Raw genomic sequence first — 21,335 nt, 5'->3', positions numbered from 1 at the left:
TTCCCCTTGCGTTCCTAACAAAATCATGTTTAGTTTTATTTCCGGTCTTTAATCAACTTTATAGACCATGTCCTTCCCATCATCTGTGTCACCATTACTTAGTGTTTCAGAGTTTACAGTGGTATTCACAGAAGTGATAATCCTTCTTATTGCAGACTCCAGCTCTCTTTGCTGCCTTTTAATCGCTTTTGTGTACTTCTTGTCTTCGCACCTATTACAGCTTTCCTCTCCCTCTTTGATCTTCCAAGAATGAAAAATCAGTAAGTCTCTCATTCTTTGTGATTTTGTTGTTAGACAAAATGACCTAAGCAGCATTTGACAGAGATATCAAACAAAATTTTCATTTCTTTTTTGAAAACTTTGCTTAGATTTACAGGTGTTGCAGTGCTTATAGATTTATTCATAGCCATATTCATAGCCATTTATTCATAGCCTTCTTTCTTCCAGTCCAAGTATCTTATTTCTATTTAAATTATAATTTTCTTAACCCAAAATGTACATATACTTAACATTACAAATTTTTACTAAATTTTCTCTGCTAATTCCAAAAATATACGTTGGTGCTGAGGGAGCACCCGTAGAGGTTCTTCAAAGAACCCTTTGTACGGGTTCTTCGGAAGAACCTTACGATAAGGTTCTTTAAAGTACCCTAAACCGTTTTTCGAAGAACCTAAGAGTTCTTGATAGTTCCGATAAATCATCCGGATAGGTTCTTCAAAGAACCCTAAAGAGAATCTTTTTTTAAAAGAAAAACTATTTGTAAAGGTTCTTCAAAGAACTGTTTTTGAAGAACTATTTCAGATTCAAGACATCTGACTGAAAAAATGTTCACTAGACAAATCTTTGAATAACTTTTTTTAAAAAAAAAACCATAATTAATAATTACTATTGAATTTTCGGATAATTTTTTAGACTAACAGTTTTATTAAAACTTATTATTTTTTCAAACAAATTAATCCATGTTCTTCCAAAAAGTTTATATCAAGTGATAAAAATGATTTAACGTTTTACCATTTACTTGTTATGCGAAATGATGAATGTTGTTTAATAGATTAACAAAAAGCATGTATTATAAGCAATAAAAAATTACAAGACTTTTGGACAAAATAAATTTAAAAGTTGCTTTATTTTAAACGTTTCTGCTACCTCCCTTCGAGAATTAGCTAAACCTAAACAAACAATAGACGGTATATAAAAGGTGAAATTTTACTCATTTTCTAGTAAATCTCTCTCTCTCTTGCTTTATAAATGTTACAATTTGTGAAATTATGTTAGGCAGTTGAAGTTAAGATTTCGATATAAAATAAGTTTAAAATAAATCAATAATCTTGCACAAAGTATTTACCATCCTGTGAATTGTTACAGGGACTTCTTTATTTGATACACCAAATATGATGTGTTCAAAAAATAATGTGTTTTTCAACTGAACAGGGTACTGTATATCGTAAATAAAATAAGAGGCAAATATACAAGCCACTGCTAATGAGATATCAACATCATTATAATGTTCAACTATTTCTTGGCTATCTAATATAATTCTACAAAATTTTGATGTCAACCTTTGAGCTTGAGGGATTGTATTAGTTGGTGTATTCTGTTTTGGAGTGTCATCAAATGTAACCAAGGTTTCAACAGATTCTTTGAATAGCTGTGGAAATTAAAGAATTGCTCTATTGAATGTGGCATCTGAAAAAGTAAAAAAAAATTACAATAGAAACATAAAACAGAATTAAATTATAAAACAATATTTAACAGAAAAAAACATAAAAATATTTAGCAATAATTTTTTGGAAAACAGAAATCTCTTGCATTACACAAAATTTATTACCTCTCTTAGTGCTTTCATTAATTTCACACTCAATTTCAGCAAAATTTTCAGAAATAAAATCGTCTTTACACTTTAATTTAACCAAGCTTAAGATTTTATCTTCCATACCCTCCATCTGTTGATGAAGTTCTTTATCGAGATCTTTTCCAAATCTCAGTTTCATTTTCACTAAGAAGCTTTAACATCATTATTATAAAGATTATTTTTAAGTTGGAACACACAAAAAATAAAATCAAGAGAATAGTTAAAAGCCTACCAATTGAGCAGAGCAGAGCAATGGGTATTTAGCTTTTAGATCAATTGTGCAAAGACGTTCATCGAAATCCTTTGCTCACATAAACAAACTATGTTGCTGATGATCAATCAGCATATTCATATCTGGACAAAGTTTACGGTATTCAATTATCATATCCTGATGATGTTTTGCTACAGCTGAATCAACCTCACCAATAGGCAGAGAATGTGGCTAAAGAAATTTATTTTTCAATAATTATTAAATCTTTTTTTTACTATTTTATCCCAAAACAGATAAGCTTAATTTTTACCAAGTCTCCATTTGTCCTACTAGAAGCTTGGTTATTCTCAAGACAATCTTCTGTGCACTTGCATTCTCTAGCTGGATTCCCAAATTTGCTTTTATGGATAGCAACAGTCTCAACATTATTTAAAGAGGCTCTTTCCTTCTTGAACTTATTTTTTAGACTTTTCAATAGCGTAGGCTGCCATTACAAGTAAATTTATTTGACATAAGCATTAAGATTTATATAAACATATATTATATACATACATTATATACATATATACATACATACATACATACATACATACATACATACATACATACATACATACATACATACATACATACATACATACATACATACATACATACATACATACATACATACATACATACATACATACATACATACATACATACATACATACATACATACATACATACATACATACAGGGTGGTCCATAATTAGTGTCCCATCTTAAAGACTCAATTCCTTCAAAACTAGGAATGGAAAACACATAAAACTTTTTGATAAACAATTTATTAACAATATCAAATAAAATTTAAAGATTTTTTTCGAAATGTCGACCATCGGCTTTCACACAAGCTTCAAGACGCTTTGGAAAGTCATCTACGGTGGCACGCAAGTAGGCGGGTGAAAGCGAATCCCATGCTTTTTGAAGCGCTTTCTTCAGAGAATCAATCGTTTTATGCGGTTTTTTGCACGCTTCAGCTTCCAGAACACTCTACACTGAGTAATCCATTGGATTGCAGTCGGGACTACTTGGAGGCCACTCATTGTGCTTGATGAAATCGGGGGTGTTTCGGCCGAGCCAATCTTGCACAATTTTGGCTTTGTGGGCTGGAGCACTATCCTGCATGAATGTCCAACAATGTCTACGAAGCTCCTTTTGACTCCATGGAAGTATTTCTTTGATCAAAACGTCATTCAGATAGTTTTGGGCTTTTACTTTAACGCCTTGTTGAACAAAAATCAATGGTGTCTTCTTGGTGGCACTGATACCCGCGAACACCATTACTGAAAGAGGATGTGCTGCCTTTTGTATTGTGATATTAGGCTTTGAGGAAGCGTAGACACGATCATTCTGCACATTGTGATGTTGTTGAACTGTAAAAATCTTCTCGTCTGTGAAAACGATGTTGAGATGAGCGTTGTTGGCGAAACGGGCGAGGAGATCCTTGCAGCGATCCTTGCGCTTCTGCTTTGATGCCTGAGACAAAAGCTGTGCAGGATTTTTCTTGTAAGCTGTCAAATTTAGATAATCCTTGGTAATTCTTCCAAGAGAACTTCGAGAAATTTGGAGCTGTTTGGCCATTTGTCGCATACTGCGTTCTGGGTTGCGGCGCACCCGTTCACGAACTTGCTTGATTTTTGCATCAGTCACCACGGAGCGCTTTCTTCCTTTGCGTGGACGATCTGACATTGTTCTCAATGCTTTGAAGCGTTGAATTGTTCTATAAACAAGCTTTCGCGGCACTTTGAGTCTAGTCTGGATGTCGCGTGCTGAAACTCCTTTCTCATGAAAATCAATAATACTTTGCCGATATGGTGATGATCTTGTCATTGCTAAAAAAACAAGTAAAGTGAGTGAAGGCAGCAGTAAATAGATCAAAATATATAATAATATCAAAAACCAAAGCAAAATTAATAGTTTTCCATCCCTAGTTTTCAAGGAATTGCTTTTTTAAGATGGGACACTAATTATGGGCCACCCTGTACATACATACATACATACATACATACATACATACATACATACATACATACATACATACATACATACATACATACATACATACATACATACATACATACATACATACATACATACATACATACATACATACATACATACATACATACATACATACATACATACATACATACATACATACATACATACATACATACATACATACATACATACATACATACATACATACATACATACATACATACATACATACATACATACATACATACATACATACATACATACATACATACATACATACATACATACATACATACATACATACATACATACATACATACATACATACATACATACATACATACATACATACATACATACATACATACATACATACATACATACATACATAGGGTAAAGTAGGGTAATTTCGGCAGGGAGATAATTTCGGCACCCCTTCAAAAGACACCTAAAAATATTTATTTATTGGAATGTTAAAATCATAATTGGGTATTGTAGCAAGATAAACAATTATCCTAAAAATACTGCTTTAAACTTTTACTTTTACATTACAGGTACGTTAAATTATGATTATTAGCTTTTTCTTAACATTTTTACCAATTTGAAAATGTAGGATAAATGATTTTTTCTCGGAAATTTTTACCAAAAGTTGTTATTTATTTTATTCAAAAATATAAACTGAATAAAATGTGAGCAACAATAAGATGAAACTCAAAGTATGTTACAAGATATAAAAGTTTCCCCAAGGACTGCTCTAAGGAGATAATTTCGGCATATAAATAGTTTTTAATTTCGGCAGTGCCGAATTTGCCGACCTGTGTTTTCTCTGAAACCAAAATGGGAAATAAGCGTCTGAAATATTATGTATAGAAGAAGTTGATTTTAGTAATTCAGAAATTCAGATAGCAATAAGATAATAACGAGTTCGTTAGTGTCTCTGTGAAACTTAGTAAAATAATAGTTCCCCACAATATAAATTAAATATATGTTAATAATTTATTATATACAATAATATGTTAATATTTTATTATATACAATAATATGTGTGTGTGTGTGTGTGTGTGTGTGTGTGTGTGTGTGTGTGTGTGTGTGTGTATGTGTGTGTGTGTTAGCATCATATAATGGGTTCAAAACATGTAAAATATTGAAAAATGTGGAATATATCCATTTGATAGAAATGTGTTTACTGAAGAAGACTTTGCTGCAGCTAAGGCTACTAATCACTTGTATGTTTTATCAAAAATTTCAAAATCAAATATTACCTCTGAAATGCACCCTACTCTCGACAATGCTTTAGACTCTGTTAAAGATTTAGATCATATTGATTTTGTTACAGAATGTGTAATTGCTTCTCAAAAAGGTAAATTATTTTAAAAGATGTATTATTTTTACCATGTTCCACCATTTATTTAAAATACAAATTAATTTTTTTTAAATCAAGCAAAATAATAATTTATCTGTTGTCTTATTAACCTAAAAAAAAGTTTCTTAAAAAAATAGTTCAAATTTTTTATAATTTACATGTTGCCTAATTTTATTCACCTTTTTTGATTAAATATTTATATTTAGAATCTGCTTCACCAAACAAATCATTTACACTTCAGAAGTCATTAGAACTAGCCACCTCTGATGAAACCTCACAACCTCATGGTGTTAGTTTTGTATTTTTAATGTCAAGTCCACTAGTTGGACTTGACATTAAAAATACAAAACAAACAGGTATAAAATGGAGGGTAAATCATGCTGGAAGAATTACTGGATCACCATGTGAATCTCAGCTAGAGGAATCTTTAACTTTGAAATATAAGAACAGGCAGCTACGCAAAAAGTGCATTAAATAAAATATATCTACACATCAAAAGACGTGTTTGAATAACCTTGATGCTAAAGGTGTGATTAATAAACAACTTTGTGCAATGTGTCAGTACAGTTATGGGGATCCTGTCAATCCATATTTAAAGGATAATTGGGATAAATGCCATAAATGCTGTAGATGGTGGCATGAAACATGTGCTGCTATATGTGGTGTTTATGCTAAAAAAATATTTACTTGTGATGACTGTATGAAACACTGATTCTTTAAAAAAAAGTTACATTGATAAACTGTTTTTTAACTTTCTTCAATAAATCTCTTTTTATAAAGTTTTCTTTGAATTTTGTATTTTATCTTTTTATGTTTAACTATTGAAGTTATGTAAAATATTATTTTATGAACTACTTATAAGCTTAAACATGAGTTCTTATTTAAACAGAATTTAGAAATAATCATCGAAATCATAGAAATTAGTAATCATTTTATTTACAATTTTACTTTGGAAGCACATTTTTCTAATAAGGCTTCTGTTTTGGGTGATGTATTCATACTTTACTAAAATAGGTGGTTCAAAAAATATGAATCTTTGCAATTGCAACGCCCTTAATTAAATGCCAATTAGGTGTAACAAATTCCATTTAAGAGACAATTACTTTATACAATGCAGATTTATAGCTGTTTATAATATTTTAATTATATCAATGCGTTTTCAACGAACATCTTAATTTTCTTAAGTATGCCGAATTTACCGTATCATTGTGCCGAAATTACCATACTAGGTCGCTAATTTCGTCATTTTTGAGTATTTTGTAAAACAAATTTTACATAAAACTTTGTAAGTTTGAAACAATTTTTTAACTATTATTTAATAGATATATCTGCAGGACATCGATATGCATGATTTTTTAACGTTATTAAAGCAACCATTGTCTATAAACAACAAAATAGCTTAATACGCCGAAATTACCCTACTTTACCCTACATACATACATACATACATACATACATACATACATACATACATACATACATACATACATACATACATACATACATACATACATACATACATTTACATACTTTACATTCCAAACTTGAACTGAAAATTCAAAAATAATTGTAGTTTTAAACTTGATCTAACTTATACGATAATATGATGCAAATGATTACTATTAATCTAAATTACGTTTTAAATATATTATTGGGATCATTGTGTAGAATCTGAAATTGATATTTTATCCTAAATTAATTTTACTAATTGATAAAATAAAATCGTATGGAAGCTATTAACCATTGGCAGTATATCACTTTTTTTTTCAGAATTCATGTTTAGTCAAGTTTATAAGATTCCACTTTATAATCAGCTAACACGCTGAGTAAAAAAACAAAATGGCGTCTTAAAATAGATGGAAAAAGTTTTTGAAGAACCTTTAGAAGAACCTTAAAGCAGGGCTGTGGAGTCGGTAAGCTGTTGTTCCGACTCCGACTCCGACTCCTTGATTTTATCATGGACCGACTCCGACTCCGACTCCGACTCTTTCATAAGTAACCAATTTCTAACAACAAATAGTTGTTTGTTTTACTACAGTTATTTGTTTGTAACAACAAATAACTGTAGTAACATTCCAAATAATTAGTTCTTTTATTGAAAACTTTACGCATGCCTCAAAAATATATTTTTTGTTAAGACAAATATTAAGGAAAAGTTCAAATAATCCATCTTCATGTTATTTCTTTTTTTTTTTCTTTTCAGATGCCTAAGCTATCTATTATTTGAGAATTCTTCAACAAGTTGGAGGAAAACAAGGCAAAATTGAAGGCCTATGTCAAGCCAAAAACTGAGGTGTCATCAGATCTTGCTCACTAATTCAATGAAGATCTTAACAAAAGATTCAAAGGGGAGCTGATGAATATTGAATTCTCTATTGCTCATTTTTTAAATCCTAACAGCAAGGGCATGTGCTTTGTGGATGAGGAGGGAAAATTTGAAGTTGTCAAAACTGCAGTAAAGAAAGCTGTGGAAGAACTGTCGAAAAATGAAAAGGTCATGTTCATGTCAACAATGAAAAAGTCATATTCCTATCATATAAATGATTAATATATAAAAACATTAACATTTCAGAAAAATATTATGTTTTTATATATTAATCATCTATTAATCATCTTTATTTCCCTTACATCCAATCTGAAAGCTTTCATGAGGCTACAGTGATAAAGTTGCAGAACTTGTTGTCCAGTTGGTAACTATGAGGATGGTAAAACGTCAATAGTACTTTCCATCAAGAAGTTTCTGTGTTGGGATCTTGAACTCCTCTTTGACTCTTTGTTTTAATTAAACTGTTACAAGTTAATTTTTACAATTAGCTATTAGTATTCTCCATAACATAAGAATTTAATATAAGACATACATAGATATTACTCTCTAATATAAATTACAAAACAAAAAAAGGATTTAAAATATTAAATATTTGATATATGAACTATAGTCCACAGCTCATACAAAACACTGAATTTAGAATTTTTATCTAGAGTGGAGTTTTACTGTTTTTCTTCATATATATATATATGTGTGTGTGTGTGTGTGTGTGTGTGTGTGTGTGTGTGTGTGTGTGTGTGTGTGTGTCTATATATATATATATATATATATATACATATTAAAAGTGCTTTTTTATTTAAGTTTACACAACGAAATAATTTTCTAGATTTGGTTAAAGGAGTTGGGAATGGTCTAATTTCAGTAATAAAGGGTATTACAAAGAAAAGTTGGCTAGATGTTGTGAGTGGTGGCTTAGATGTGCTTGCCTCGGTATCACTTTTTGCTGGCTTAAAAGGATTATTCGTAGCACCTGTTTTATCTTTAATATCAATTTGTTTACGTGCATTTGGGTCAAAAAAAGGTTCGTTTTAGGACTTTTATGATAAACCCCATTTAATTAGCTAGATTAAATGTATTGAATATTTAGTGAAGAGAAAGTGTTTATGAAAGTGGCATGCCCATAATTTTATTATGTTCATGATGTTCATATTAAGTGAAATACAGCTTAAGTATCCTTGTAACTAAAATCATTCTAATAACATTGATCTTCTTCAACTTCTAATCCATTTATATTCATTTACTGTAAGGTTAATAATTTTTGATTTTTTTATTCCATAAAGTAAAATCACAAACAGAATTAATACTGGATGGAGTTACTGATGCATTAGAAAAGTTCAAAGATGATAAATTAGCAGCAACCACGCTATATTACCTGCGTGACATTCAGCAAGCAGACGTCAAAATTGATGCAGTGTTTAACTCTGATGACATTTCACGCGATGAGTTAATAAATCTATTTAATGATATGGAGAAGTTGTTTTTGATACAAGATAAGGTAAATGCTATCATTTTTGCTGTATATGATCTGAGGTTTTTTATTTTCATTAACTATTATTATTGTACAATGTTTTAAATATGTTAGGTGATTATTACTGAATATAGAAAAGACTTACAAAGTTTTTGCGAACGTAACAATAAAAGATTAAAATTACGTGCATTCGTAAAATTAAACGAACGCAACAATTAACGTCAGTTAAATTGTAATATTGAAATTCCGACCAGTAACTTATTCAATAAATTCGAAACTTCAAGAAATTTGCTCTAAAGTTCGTATAACTTACGCAAATCTATTAATTTGCTCGAATTTTATGTAAAAACTACGAGAACCATTAATTAATTTATTACGATCCTTTCCCGTTAAATTATCATAAAATTTCAAAGCATACGATTTTTAAGATAATCACTAGCAAAGATTTTTTTAGAAACCCATTCGTTAAAGAATGTTATTCACTACATTGTACAGTTTAGCTTTTATTAAAGTTGTCATAAAAATGTTTATAATCTTAATCTATGACTACTTTAAACTAGTCTTCATCATCGAGACCTCCGTGTTTTCTTTCTCTTTCGATTGATTAATTGGAACCTGATATACCAAAGACAAAAGTCTCTGGATGTTTAGCTGAACGAACGCCAGTCTCTGGGCTGTGTCAAGCTTCAATTTTGTTTTTGGATTCTGAGTTGATGATGTGGGTGGAGTACACAAGAATGCGCGTTCCAGACTAGTAAGCAACAGTTGATGCTTCTCAATTGATCTCCACCAGTCTAGAGGGCAATATTAAGAAAAATCTTACACAACTTTAAAAATAATTCTTAAAAACGAGTACAAGCACATGTTATCAAAAGTTTCCGTCAATAACTATTTCTTATGTTTGAACGAGTATATTATCATCAATATGACTTATGAACGAGTATATTATCATCAATATGACTTATGAACGAGTATATTATCATCAATATGACTTATGAACGAATATATTATCATCAATATGACTTAACGAGTTTATTATCATCAATATGACTTAACGAGTTTATTATCATCAATATGACTTAACGAGTTTATTATCATCAATATGACTTAACGAGTTTATTATCATCAATATGACTTAACGAGTTTGTTATCATCAATATGACTTATGAACGAGTTTATTATCATCAATAGTTACTAACAAAATGTTATGTACTTCTAATTATAAATTATCAGTTAATTATCTTTTTTGTTTCAAAATTAAAACTTACGTCTGGGTTAACTGTTGAGAATTTTCTTTCAAATGGAAGCTGTTCATCCTCATTTTCAGGTCCAGTTGGGAAAGCCATTTCATCCAAGTGATTTTTAAGATTTCATCAATATACTTTTCTTGGCTTTGTAGCTCAGTATTTACATGTTGCTGTTCTTGTTGTCAAGGCTGTTCTTATTGTTAAAGCGATCATAGTAACCTTTGTTGATGAATGTTCTTCAATAATATTTTTCAACTGTGGATACCTTTCATTGTTGATGATCAAGTCCTTGTCCTCATATCGTTTCTGGAAGTTTGCCTTTTTTACAAATAAACCTCTAAACTGGGGGTCAATCAAGTTTTCCATGGCGTGCGTTTCTGTTTTGATGCCTTCCTAAGGGAGGCATCAAAACAGAAAGAGATCTCTTGTCAAATTCCTCTTTGAGAAAATTGCACCATTGCACGATTGTACCATCAGGATCCTCACCAATATTTGCCTGCTCAAACTTTTTGTTTCTTAACTATTTTAAATCATTTTATAAGCATTAGCTTTTTCACAATGGTTAGCTTCACAATCTGTAAGAAACTGCTGCTGTGCAAGAGGAGAGTGATCTATCCTGGTTGTCACTTTCATCCCGGCAAAAATAGGAGACTTCAAGATATCAGCCTTTTCAATGGAGTTGATGAGGATTGTGTTCAATTTGTAAGCTGCACATTAGATTGAATCTTCGTTTAGTGATTCCACTTGTAGAGAAGAGAGAGTGCAATCTTCAAGTTGTATGCCTGGTCATTTACAGCAGCTCGACGCTGGACAAAGCTTAAGAATTCGTTACACTCGATAAGTTTATCGACGTATTCTGCAATGTTTTTACCAGTGTGGCGCATCGGAAATGGAGAGACCTGATCATCTGAAAGAAGAAACCACATGTTTGTGGTTCCTGCATACTTCCTCTTCTCACCATGGTCAGCATCTTTGCCTTCAGCATTGTTGTCGGAATTTTGGAGGACTTTCTTTGCTTTTTCTGCTCTTTCTTCTATCTGGAATTGCTTCCATTCCTCCGGTTGCTTATGCTGAAAGTGGTATCTGATGCTTGAAGTGGTACCATTTGCCATTCCAAGGGTGATTTGCTTACCCTCAGACTCAATATTTACGTTTTCGAATCGTAAATTACGATTCGAAAACGTAAATATTCGTCAGATACGAAATTTAATTACATTTGTAAATATCCGTTTTTTTTCAAAATTATGGAATATCTGTTTTTTCTTCATTTGATTGTTAACGCATTATTTTTAAAAAAATATATTACTTATTATAAATAATAAATTCTATTTATTATTAGTGAAAATGTTTAGTTACGTTTAATTATATTAAACGCAAAGGAATTTAATTTTCGAACGTTAAAATTTTAGAATATTTATTGGAGTATTGAGAGTTTGTGTAAATAATAAAATAAACGCAAACAAAAATTTGTTTAAAACTGTTTAATTTTCAGTTTTTATACATCTACAACAAGCAAGAAAAAGGCGCCTTATTAATATAAAACAATTTTGTTTGAAATTTAATTCTTAAATAAAGGTATTGTTTTTATTTTAATTAGGCGCCACTTTCACAATTACACAGTTCATAAATGCAAAATAAATTTTGTTTCTCAATTATTTTTGTTTGTTGTGGATAACGAAAGCTGGATATTAAAAAGAACGAAAGTGACCGTGATGCAGCTGTTAATTTTGAAAGTAATAACGAAAATTCAAGCGATGTTCTCGAATTTTTCATTGGCGGAAAAAAAAACGAACCCAGAAACGCCACAAAAAAAGAGAAGACTGTGTGTATATAATTCAGAGTGGGAAAAAGAGTATTCATGGGTTGAAAAATGAAGCAATTAAGCCAGTCATCAAAATAAAGCAAGATGTAAGCTATGCAATGCATCTTTTAATATTGGACATGACGGTGTTAAAGCATTAACTCAGCATGCAGGTTCGCAAAAACACAAAAAAAAAATGTCTTAGCCGCTGCTGTTTCACAAAGAATGAAGAGTTTTTTCTATCATTAATGGCAATTCACAGAATGAAAAAGTCGCACAAAAGCATCTGCAATTGTCAACAACGTTTTGTATCCATACTCGTTAGAAGTAGTATTGCATGATTTACATGATGGTTTGTCATTTTCAGTTTCAACAGATGCATCAAACAAGGGAAACCGAAAAGTTTATCCAGTTGTAGTACAGTATTTCACCTTATCTGAAGGTATTCGTTACAAGATACTTGACTTTTATAAAGATTCATTTGAAGACTCGTCATCTATAAAAAGTCATTTATGTCGTGTGCTTCAGGAAAAAAAATTGTCGTGGGTAAACGTAACGGCATATGAACCTGACAACGCATCCGTTAATTATGGCGTAAATAATTCAGCTTACAAAAAATTGGTTAATCAAGAAAATCAAAACATAATTGCTGCTCATTGCAACAATCACATGTTGCATAATTGCGCTAAAAACGCCTTGAAAGTTTTATCTTTCGACATAGAAAATGTTGTTTTAAAAGTGTTTGCAGAGTTTTCAAATTCTGCCAAAAGACGAGAAGAGCTTAAAGAATATTCTGAGTTTTGTGAGTCTGAATTTCATGATGCCATTAGACACGTTCCAACGCGATGGCTAAGTCTATTTGAATATCAGTTGAACGTTTGTTACTCAGCTGGAAACCATTGAAAGCATACTTTCTCGCCCTTGATTCTGATGATTGCCCTTAACCATTATCGGATATTTTATTAGACCAAGAAAACTAAATATCAAGTGATGCGGAGCCAACATTTTCTGAGTTGTATCTCTTCTTCATTCATTACTTTATGTACTGTTTTCAAGAAATATTGCTTAATTTAGAAAACAGTTCAACTGCAGCATGTGATTTGTATTTAATTTTTAAAAAGTTTCAAGATTAATTAAATCAAAAAATTGACAATACGTTTTTCGGAATGAAGATCAAATTTGCGTTCCGAACAAATTACTTACCTGATAATTTAGTACAGAAATTTATGAAAGATGCATTGATGGTTTTCAAGAGAGCCATAACTTATTTAGAAAAATGGTTTTCTTTTAACGACTCTCCAAATTTCAAATTTAAGGCTCTTAGCCTTGGTAATCTGACAAAATCGACAACTCTAGACAAAGTTATTGAAATTTGGATGACGTCACCTTGGAAAAATGAAGTCCCTCCAGATGATTTAAACAATGAGTTGGGTGCATGGAAATTTGTTTTCCCATCGCTTCCAGAAGCATCATTCTTTGAAATTGCTTCCAGAAGCATCATTCTTTGAAATTCACATTTTGACCCACAAGTTTTGGATTCAAGCAATTGAAGGGAAGGTTTAACCATCTAGAAAAGAAGTTCAATTAAATGCAGACCATTCAAAGGTGCAACTCTTTGAATGTCAAGTATTTGGAGTTGCCTTTTATATCTTAAATATATCTTGAGAGTTCTTCAGTCAAACATAGTCAACAGAAAATGATTTAGTTTTTTTAGCTCTTGTTTAAATGACCTAGGAACACATAAGCAACTTGTGCATACTGTTCATAAATGTTCTTTTTAAATCCTCTGCATATGCCACCTAAAGATTTTAATATTTTTTCATAAGTATTACAAGCTCCACTGATGTGATATGGGATCTGCTCTGACTCTAACTGATATGGCCTATTATTTGCAGCCATCTCTGACAGATATATCCACTTTACTTGTTGAAGATTTACCAATCTTGCCAGGTTTTTAACTGCTAACCTAGGGAAGTAAAACAGAGTTTTCCTTCTGAAGACTACCATCTATTACAGTAAGCGACCCTCCAACTGGAAGGCTACTTTTTCAATGGATCCTTTTTTTGTGCTACATTATCAACTCTTATTTCAGCAGAAATATCTACTGGTTGTCAATAATTGATTTTTCTTACAATTGAACAAAAAATTGCCTTTTTAAACTACCGTTGCTGTTTGGCATTAAGTGGTTGATATGGAAGGCAGCAGTGTCTTAAAAGATTTTTTGTGCAAGCTTCTTAAATAAGCTAATTGTCAATTTTGAAGCATTCTGTTCCTTATTTGCTAATCTTTTGTCTTCAGTACCAATTACTTTTTTGTTTTCAGTTTACTGGTTAAGTATGAAAATACTGCCTTCTTTACTCTGTACCATAGGAGGCTTTGACTTGTAATTAGTGAACCAATGGTTCACTAATTACAAGAACTTACCTTGTACACTGTATGTGAATATCTTGATAAGGGTGAAAAAGTTTCTTTTAACTAGAGTTTTTCAATATTATTCCAAATCTAGGGTGGAATTACCTTGGTTAACCTAGAATTGATTATAAAAGAAAGTTGTGCAGTAGAAGCTTCATGTAACCAATGTCTTCAAAAAGTTCAAGAATACCTAATGCTGTCAATGCAAAGACAATTATTTGCTCTTCGAGTTCTGGGATTACATCCAAATTTGGAAGAAAAAGAAAGAGAGACTGATCAAATTAATTTGAAAGAAAAACGAAGAGAGATTGAACAAATAAATTTAGAAATTTTATTTGAAAGGTTTACTCAAATGAGAAGGATGGAAAGAAAATGGTTGGATTATTTTCTAAAGCCAATGGCAAGGTGAATGCCTTATATAAATTCATTATAATTCATTATTTTTCTTCTTAGCAAAATTATTTTAACAAAAAGTTTTTAAATATCGCTTGTTTAGACTTAGGGGAGACCGGGGCTAGTTGGCTACAGGGGTAAGTTGACACACTGTGTTTAACTTCGGAATTTTCCACCAGAAATTTCCAAAATTCATATGCAACCTTCCCACTTAACTAAGTCATCTTTCAGTATAGCATCTGGGCTATAAGCGCATGTGCATAGAAGTTATAACAATTTTTGTTTTTTTTTTTTTACTAATTTTGTAACTTTTGTAATTATATTACTTTTTCAATTTTAAAAAGCAATAGCATTAGCTACAAGTAAACTCAAATAGATGTAGGTGTTGTATGGTTCACTCTAACCAGTCACATTTTGTGTTTCTCAATATTTTGATTTAAAAGCCATTTTGTGAGCAAAAAGCTTTTGGCACAATGATTACGGGGCTAGTTGGCAACATGTGCCAACTTACAACTTTTCGAATTAGCCGTAAATTTAATTAAGTTATATAACACTACAAATCTACAGACATGAGAAATTATAAAAGAAAAGTAGACAGGCCTGTAAATTCTAAAAATGTTACAAAAAATGCTGTTGATGCTATATTTATAGAAGAAAAGTCTATTCGATCAACTCATGGGCAATAAAAGTTAATGCCAAAAAATATTGTTGGATAAAATTTACCAAAAGTTTTCATAAAAAAGATGCAATTGAAATAGATGCTTAATGTTGCTAAACTTGTCTCTTTTTATATTTTGTGCAAACTTAACCTAAGAGTATAGGGAACTTACCCCAAGCTGGGGTAAGTTGGCACATTTTTTTCTTTTTTGGAGGCCCTTTTTAGGCCACCAATTATTTTTTTTATATTCTTTGACACTTAAATATGCTTGCCAACCTCAATATTTTTTTGAATTGTAATTTGATATCCTAAAAAAGTTCACCCAGATATCCACAGAGCTCAAAAACTAAAACTGTAGCCAACTAGCCCTGGTCTCCCCTACTTTCATTATTATTATTAAGTTATTGAATTGTTAAAAAGTGATCTTTAGACACCAAGGTGATTTATACACCAAGTAAACATTTTCTTTATTATTAAATTCCAATCTTTTATACTAAAAATATGTTGAATATAAAAAAACTATTAAAGCTTTAGGCAAAGAATCATCTAAATGGCATTGTAGTTCAGTGCAAGATAAAATAAATTTTAAACAATATATATATATATATATATATATATATATATATATATATATATATATATATATATATATATATATATATATATATATATATATATATATATATTATTTATAAATGTTATTGAAAAGATGCATTTTTTAAAAACAAAATTCTTTTCAGTTTTTAATTTAGTAATAACATTTTCTTAATTAGTAATATTGCTAAGACCTGTGTTGCAAAATACTATCATTGTCCTGGAGAATACCCAATAATTGATGCCTACATGAAAATGCTTCTGGAAAACCAAAATGTAATTGAACCTGGATTACATTTTATTGCAAGCAAAAAAGAGAATCTTAATGGCCATCTGGATATTATTTACACAAAAAGTTATGAGCATGTTTCTCCTGAAAAATCAGCTGAAATTTATCCCTGGTTAAAAGAGCTTAAATCTGTATTTATTCCCCGTAAGTTTTTTAATAACTTTTTTGTAAAAATGACTGGTCTTTAAATTCATTTTAATCTAATAATCTAATATTAGAGCTTCTTATAAGCTAAAATTTCAAAAGTGGTTTACACCCATGGGTGTCATAGGATTTTAAAAATTATGCTTTGTGACTCAGAAGCATGTCTATTTTCACCCTATATAGTTAGTGCACTCAGGTCAGCTCTAAGTTTATTATCCCAAAGATTTACAACAGAATATTATCTCTTAAGAAAGCCATTCAATACAAAAAAATTTAGTTTTGTTATTGCAGCCCAGTTTGGCATCATTTTTAACACTTGATTTTAAATTCACTATTGTGCAATAATTTTTAAAAGTCCTTCTTTTAAAATACTATCCTTAAGATTGTAAAATAGAATTGGATACTTATTATGGCAATAACTATGTGTGTTTGTCTTTTGTAAGTAAACAATAGGTTTTTTTTAACCATTTGTTTTACATTTGTAACTGTTAGCCTTTTTATTCTATTTTAGCAAAGTATGAAGTCTTAATGGTAACAAAACAGCAAAGAGGTAAATCTATTACTTTATATAATTCTTACTTTTAACTGATGCCATATCACAATGGATCCAAACAGCTTTGGAAATAGAATCATAAATTATGATTGAGAAAATTCAGGACAGTCAATGAGGGGGTATCTCACTAAATAAACTTGGTTGTAATGAATAAATGCTGTTTTTGGGAAAGAAGCTAATCATTATAATGAAATTTATTTAATTAATGTAATTAAATAAAATATTTAGATATTTGATTAATTTTTTGGACTTTTGACACTTATCCAGTCTAATCTGGAGTTAAAATAAATCTTATAGTTATATAAATATTCAACAGTAAGGTTTAATTATATTGAAATGTCTTTAGTTTTCATTTGAACCTCACTCTCTGCTTAACTTTGGTATGCATGAATCTTTTGGTCCAACACTAAAGGGTCAGATCTTTCCAGAAGGCTACTCATATCTAGTTGATTGCATAGATTCTTTATTGTTAAAATCAGTTCTTTAAAGGAAAATATTTGACCTTTTGATTCACTTGTTTTTTGTTTTTTTTTTGTTAGAGCTTGATTATTGTGTCACATACTCTATGATCTGTAACCTGTATGTGGTAAAAAACAAATTTTTCCATTATCAATGGTTGTGTGATATATTTGTTTTTTTGATTAAATTCAGTTTGTGGAATTTTTATAAGTTCTTTTTTTATGGCAAAGTCACCAGCTGTAGTTGGATTAACTCTTTCCTCATGAAGTAGCTATTCCTATAACTTCTAAGTTTCTTATGATGATCAATGAAATCAATAGAAATCATTTACTCATTCAATATCCATCCAATCCAGTATTATTTTATTTATTTTATTTATTGGACAGTAACACCTTTTCCATCCAAAACATAAGTAACTGTAGGTTGTAGTTTTTTAGTTGCTTTAAGTAATTTGTTTGTAGTCTGTAAAAAAAAAGTTTTCTTTTCTGTGCCCTGCTAAGTGTTAGAGAATGCAGTAAATTATAGAGTTGTATTTGTCCAAGGTCTTTTTATTTTCCATAAAAGGTTTGTAAAAAGTTAAATCCTAACATGAGCAATACACTTAATAGTTTGTGTTTTAATGCAACGTAAGAGGGAATCCAACAACTGGTTAACATTTAATTGCAGACATCGGTTGTTGATGAAATTGTGGCGTGCCTTGCTTAGATCTGTAAAATGATCAAAATTTTAGTGAATAGACTAATAAAAGAACTGAACATTTATTTGTACAATTTTTTTTACAAGAATCAAAAGCATGATATAATGCATTAAAAATCTTAATACAATTGAAAATTAGAAAAACTTGTTTCAACCAAAAGATCTTAAACAAAAAAGTCTCAGACAGAATTTAATTAATTACATTTTCATTAAAATATAGTAAATAATTTTACTAAAAAATGAATTGATTATATAAAGTTTTAACTGCATAATTTATTTATACAAAATAAATTAATTAGATCCAATTAGAGGGTGTTCCCAGGAATTTTCCTTTAAAATTAAAATTGAAAATTTCTGGCATCCCAGGAAATAGTTTTTTAATTTTCCTGCTAAAGGTTTTGAAATTTCATAGCTTCTTTAGAGGGGTGTGAATTCTCAGACTTTTTCAATTTTTATTAAGTTATTTAACTTAATTCCTTTAACAGCAATTCCCTGGATATCTGGAATTTTAATCTTTCTGGAACACCCCCAAGATTCAGTTGTTCAAAATATTTTCTAGCTTTTGCTTTGAAGTTTTGGTTAGAGCAAACTTCACCATTTTCTGTTTCCAAATTCTTTGCTATTAATTAATAACTTTCTGCACTAAAATATTCAAAAAATGAGATTCTCTTAACATGTAATTTCTGTTATCAGACATTTTTAAATATTAGTTTCTAGCTTTAAATGCTTCAAACAAAATAGTTTATTGGCATGTGCATCCTCTACTTCATAAATAATAGCTTTTGATGCTTGTGAAAGAATCCATTCTTCTTTCAATATTTATCTTTAAGATATTTATAATATTCCCAAGCTTTTTTGCTTGTTCAAGCTTGTAGAATAAATGTGAAGCTTTCTTGCAGCAAATACAACATTACAATTCTACATTCTTCTCTTATATGCTCAATAAAAAACCTCTCAAATTACATTTACAAGATTTTAAGAAAACTACATCAATATCCTTCTTTACGTAATTGTTTCCGTGCAATTCAATTACAAATTGTTACCCCTGAAGATGTACAAAATTTTTCATATCTTTAATAAGTTACTGAATCTGATTTTGTTGTTTTAGTAGTTACTATAAATGAAAAGCATATAAAGAAAAGTGTTATATAGTTTGGATTGAATATTCATTGTTCATATTGCTTGTAATATGCATTTATGATAGTTGCTTGTAATATGCACTGTATATGGAGAAAAGTAGGTTTTTAGAAGTTAGTTTAGATTTTAAAAGTGTTTTAGAAATACTTTTCTAATAATAATTAAGCAAAAGTTGTCAAAGTTGTTTAAAATTCTAAAAAAATGAAGGAAGAAAAAAAAAAGAAAGTCAAAAAACCAATGCGAAGAAGAATTATTATAATAGGTTGTAAATCTTTACTTGTTGAATATTAAATTTGATTCTTGTGAAAAAACTCCCATGGTGGCTCAAAAACGGCTACTTAAGAAATGAAAAATTCTAACTACAAGCTTTAGCTTTGAAACATTCCTGTTCATTTAAATCATCATTGGTTTAAACCATCATCAGTTTTATGCACTCTTTTCATTTTTAGTCTAGTTTTTTATTTATTTATTTTATTTCTTTTTTTCTGTACTTTTTAAGCACTAAAATTATTTTATTACTTTATTTAAAAATTTGACCCATTTTAAAATATATATATTTTGAAATATATAATATATTTTTTATAATATATAATATATTATAATAGTATATAATATATTTATAATATATAATGTATTTATAATATATTTTATATAATATATAATACATTATATATAATATATTTTTTCAAACTATTAATAAATGGGAGTGAAAAAATCAAAAGAAAAAAAGCAAAATTAATAATAAATTAATGTCATTTTAAAATAGCTTGAGCTTTTTTTCCAATTGTAATCTGAATAAAGACTCAGATATTTTTTTTAGTAATCCGGTTTAAAGGACCAACAGCTGTCAACCTTGATAATGACTTTATTTCTTTTGAAATGTTTGAAAATCAAAATCTTAATGGAGAATACATTCGAGCCTGTTTTGACCAACAAATGGTAAAATATTTTTTGCAAGATTTTGTTAAAGGTTATTCAGCTTTAAATTTTTTCAATTCCTTTTTCTTTTTTCTGTTGTTTAGGAGCTTTAATTTAAAATTCCATAACGGAATTAGTAATGAATGGACTAAGAATTACTTTTGCCATAAATTTGCATAGATAAAATTTTAATTCACTCATAATAAAAGTTCAAAAATTATCCAAATGCACAAATATTATCTGCAATTTTTTGAAAATGTTGTCTCAGCCCATGATGAATTTTTTAAAAATTAATTTCTCTGAAGATTTATAACTAATTTGTCTTATAATGTGATATAGATAGATGAAGCTAAAGAAATAAATCAAATCTGATTATTTAATAATTTAAAAGACATTAAAAGCTAAGTTAAGAAGCTTTTTTGTTTTCAAACTTAAATCTGATAAAAATTGGATTTCACTTTCTTAAGTTCTGATTGTTTGAAGCTTAATAATTCCTTCTAATAGAATTGCTTTAGAAGATTTGTTTACTATTATTACTATTCTTTGCTCCAAATAATCTTTTGGTCTCTAAATTGTTGATTCAAAAAACTAATATTTATAATAGTAATATGATGCAAATTATCTTTTAAAATGTATAATGGCAATAAGCTTACTGATAAAAGAAAACGGTATTTATATCACAAAATTTTCAAAATAAAGTTAACATTTTGCTGCTTCTCAAAGAAATAATATAGATACAATGTTGCCTCATATTTACTTAATTTTTCTGGT

The 21,335-nt window shown here is 29.6% G+C and overlaps 4 protein-coding genes and 1 long non-coding RNA gene across 8 annotated transcripts in view; 4 read left to right on the top strand and 1 right to left on the bottom strand.

Moving 5' to 3' along the window:
* Nucleotides 1-21,335, top strand: part of LOC149888356 (uncharacterized) — a 38,840-nt gene that overhangs the window by 9,899 nt on the left and 7,606 nt on the right. The window contains exons 3-8 of one of the 3 annotated variants that reach the window (XM_090087303.1): nucleotides 8,622-8,816; nucleotides 9,076-9,290; nucleotides 14,818-15,128; nucleotides 16,548-16,801; nucleotides 17,313-17,351; nucleotides 20,467-20,585. In XM_090087303.1, coding sequence (XP_089943429.1) covers nucleotides 8,622-8,816; nucleotides 9,076-9,290; nucleotides 14,818-15,128; nucleotides 16,548-16,801; nucleotides 17,313-17,351; nucleotides 20,467-20,585 — 1,133 coding nt within the window. Of the gene's footprint in view, nucleotides 1-8,621; nucleotides 8,817-9,075; nucleotides 9,291-12,978; nucleotides 14,327-14,817; nucleotides 15,129-16,547; nucleotides 16,802-17,312; nucleotides 17,352-20,466; nucleotides 20,586-21,335 lie in introns of those variants that run through there. The other 2 variants (XM_090087304.1, XM_090087305.1) reach the window with 2 other exon arrangements.
* On the bottom strand, nucleotides 1,074-4,081 carry LOC149888361 (uncharacterized). Of its 2 annotated transcripts, XM_090089289.1 has the most exons (5): nucleotides 2,374-4,081; nucleotides 2,085-2,294; nucleotides 1,829-2,004; nucleotides 1,346-1,686; nucleotides 1,074-1,169 (listed from the first exon to the last, which is right to left on the bottom strand). In XM_090089289.1, exon 1 carries the CDS (start codon nucleotides 3,933-3,935, stop codon nucleotides 3,096-3,098), a length of 840 nt encoding a protein of 279 aa, XP_089945415.1. In that variant the 5' UTR covers nucleotides 3,936-4,081; the 3' UTR covers nucleotides 1,074-1,169; nucleotides 1,346-1,686; nucleotides 1,829-2,004; nucleotides 2,085-2,294; nucleotides 2,374-3,095. The 2 variants fall into 2 exon arrangements, with proteins under 2 accessions (XP_089945415.1, XP_089945414.1); XM_090089288.1 differs by lacking the exon at nucleotides 1,074-1,169 and having other exon boundaries at nucleotides 1,241-1,686.
* LOC149888360 (uncharacterized) lies at nucleotides 4,532-6,482 on the top strand. Its single transcript, XM_090089345.1, has 2 exons — nucleotides 4,532-5,466; nucleotides 5,676-6,482. Exons 1-2 carry the CDS (start codon nucleotides 5,376-5,378, stop codon nucleotides 5,945-5,947), a joined length of 363 nt encoding a protein of 120 aa, XP_089945471.1. The 5' UTR covers nucleotides 4,532-5,375; the 3' UTR covers nucleotides 5,948-6,482.
* On the top strand, nucleotides 6,528-8,565 carry LOC149888359 (uncharacterized). Its single transcript, XR_016453053.1, has 3 exons — nucleotides 6,528-6,754; nucleotides 7,240-7,464; nucleotides 7,673-8,565. It is a non-coding gene; the product is annotated as an uncharacterized LOC149888359 (long non-coding RNA).
* On the top strand, nucleotides 12,452-15,021 carry LOC149888358 (uncharacterized). The gene is made up of 2 exons (XM_090087536.1): nucleotides 12,452-12,459; nucleotides 12,584-15,021. Exons 1-2 carry the CDS (start codon nucleotides 12,452-12,454, stop codon nucleotides 13,212-13,214), a joined length of 639 nt encoding a protein of 212 aa, XP_089943662.1. The 3' UTR covers nucleotides 13,215-15,021.

The sequence above is a fragment of the Hydra viridissima genome, unplaced genomic scaffold, assembly GCF_058129835.1.
Source record: "Hydra viridissima isolate aposymbiotic clone 2 unplaced genomic scaffold, HvirCarnegie_v1 scaffold_5, whole genome shotgun sequence".
In the NCBI taxonomy this organism is placed as follows: domain Eukaryota; kingdom Metazoa; phylum Cnidaria; class Hydrozoa; order Anthoathecata; family Hydridae; genus Hydra; species Hydra viridissima.
The sequence above is the reverse complement of the archived record's forward strand: the minus strand, read 5'-3'. Positions and strand labels throughout refer to the sequence as shown.

Coding starts and splice junctions, on each gene's coding strand:
- LOC149888361 (XM_090089289.1), bottom strand. CDS start 3,935: ATGACAAGATCATCACCATATCGGCAAAGTATTATTGATTTTCATGAG.
- LOC149888360 (XM_090089345.1), top strand. CDS start 5,376: ATGCACCCTACTCTCGACAATGCTTTAGACTCTGTTAAAGATTTAGAT. Junction 5,467..5,675: donor TGTAATTGCTTCTCAAAAAG/GTAAATTATTTT, acceptor ATTTATATTTAG/AATCTGCTTCACCAAACAAA.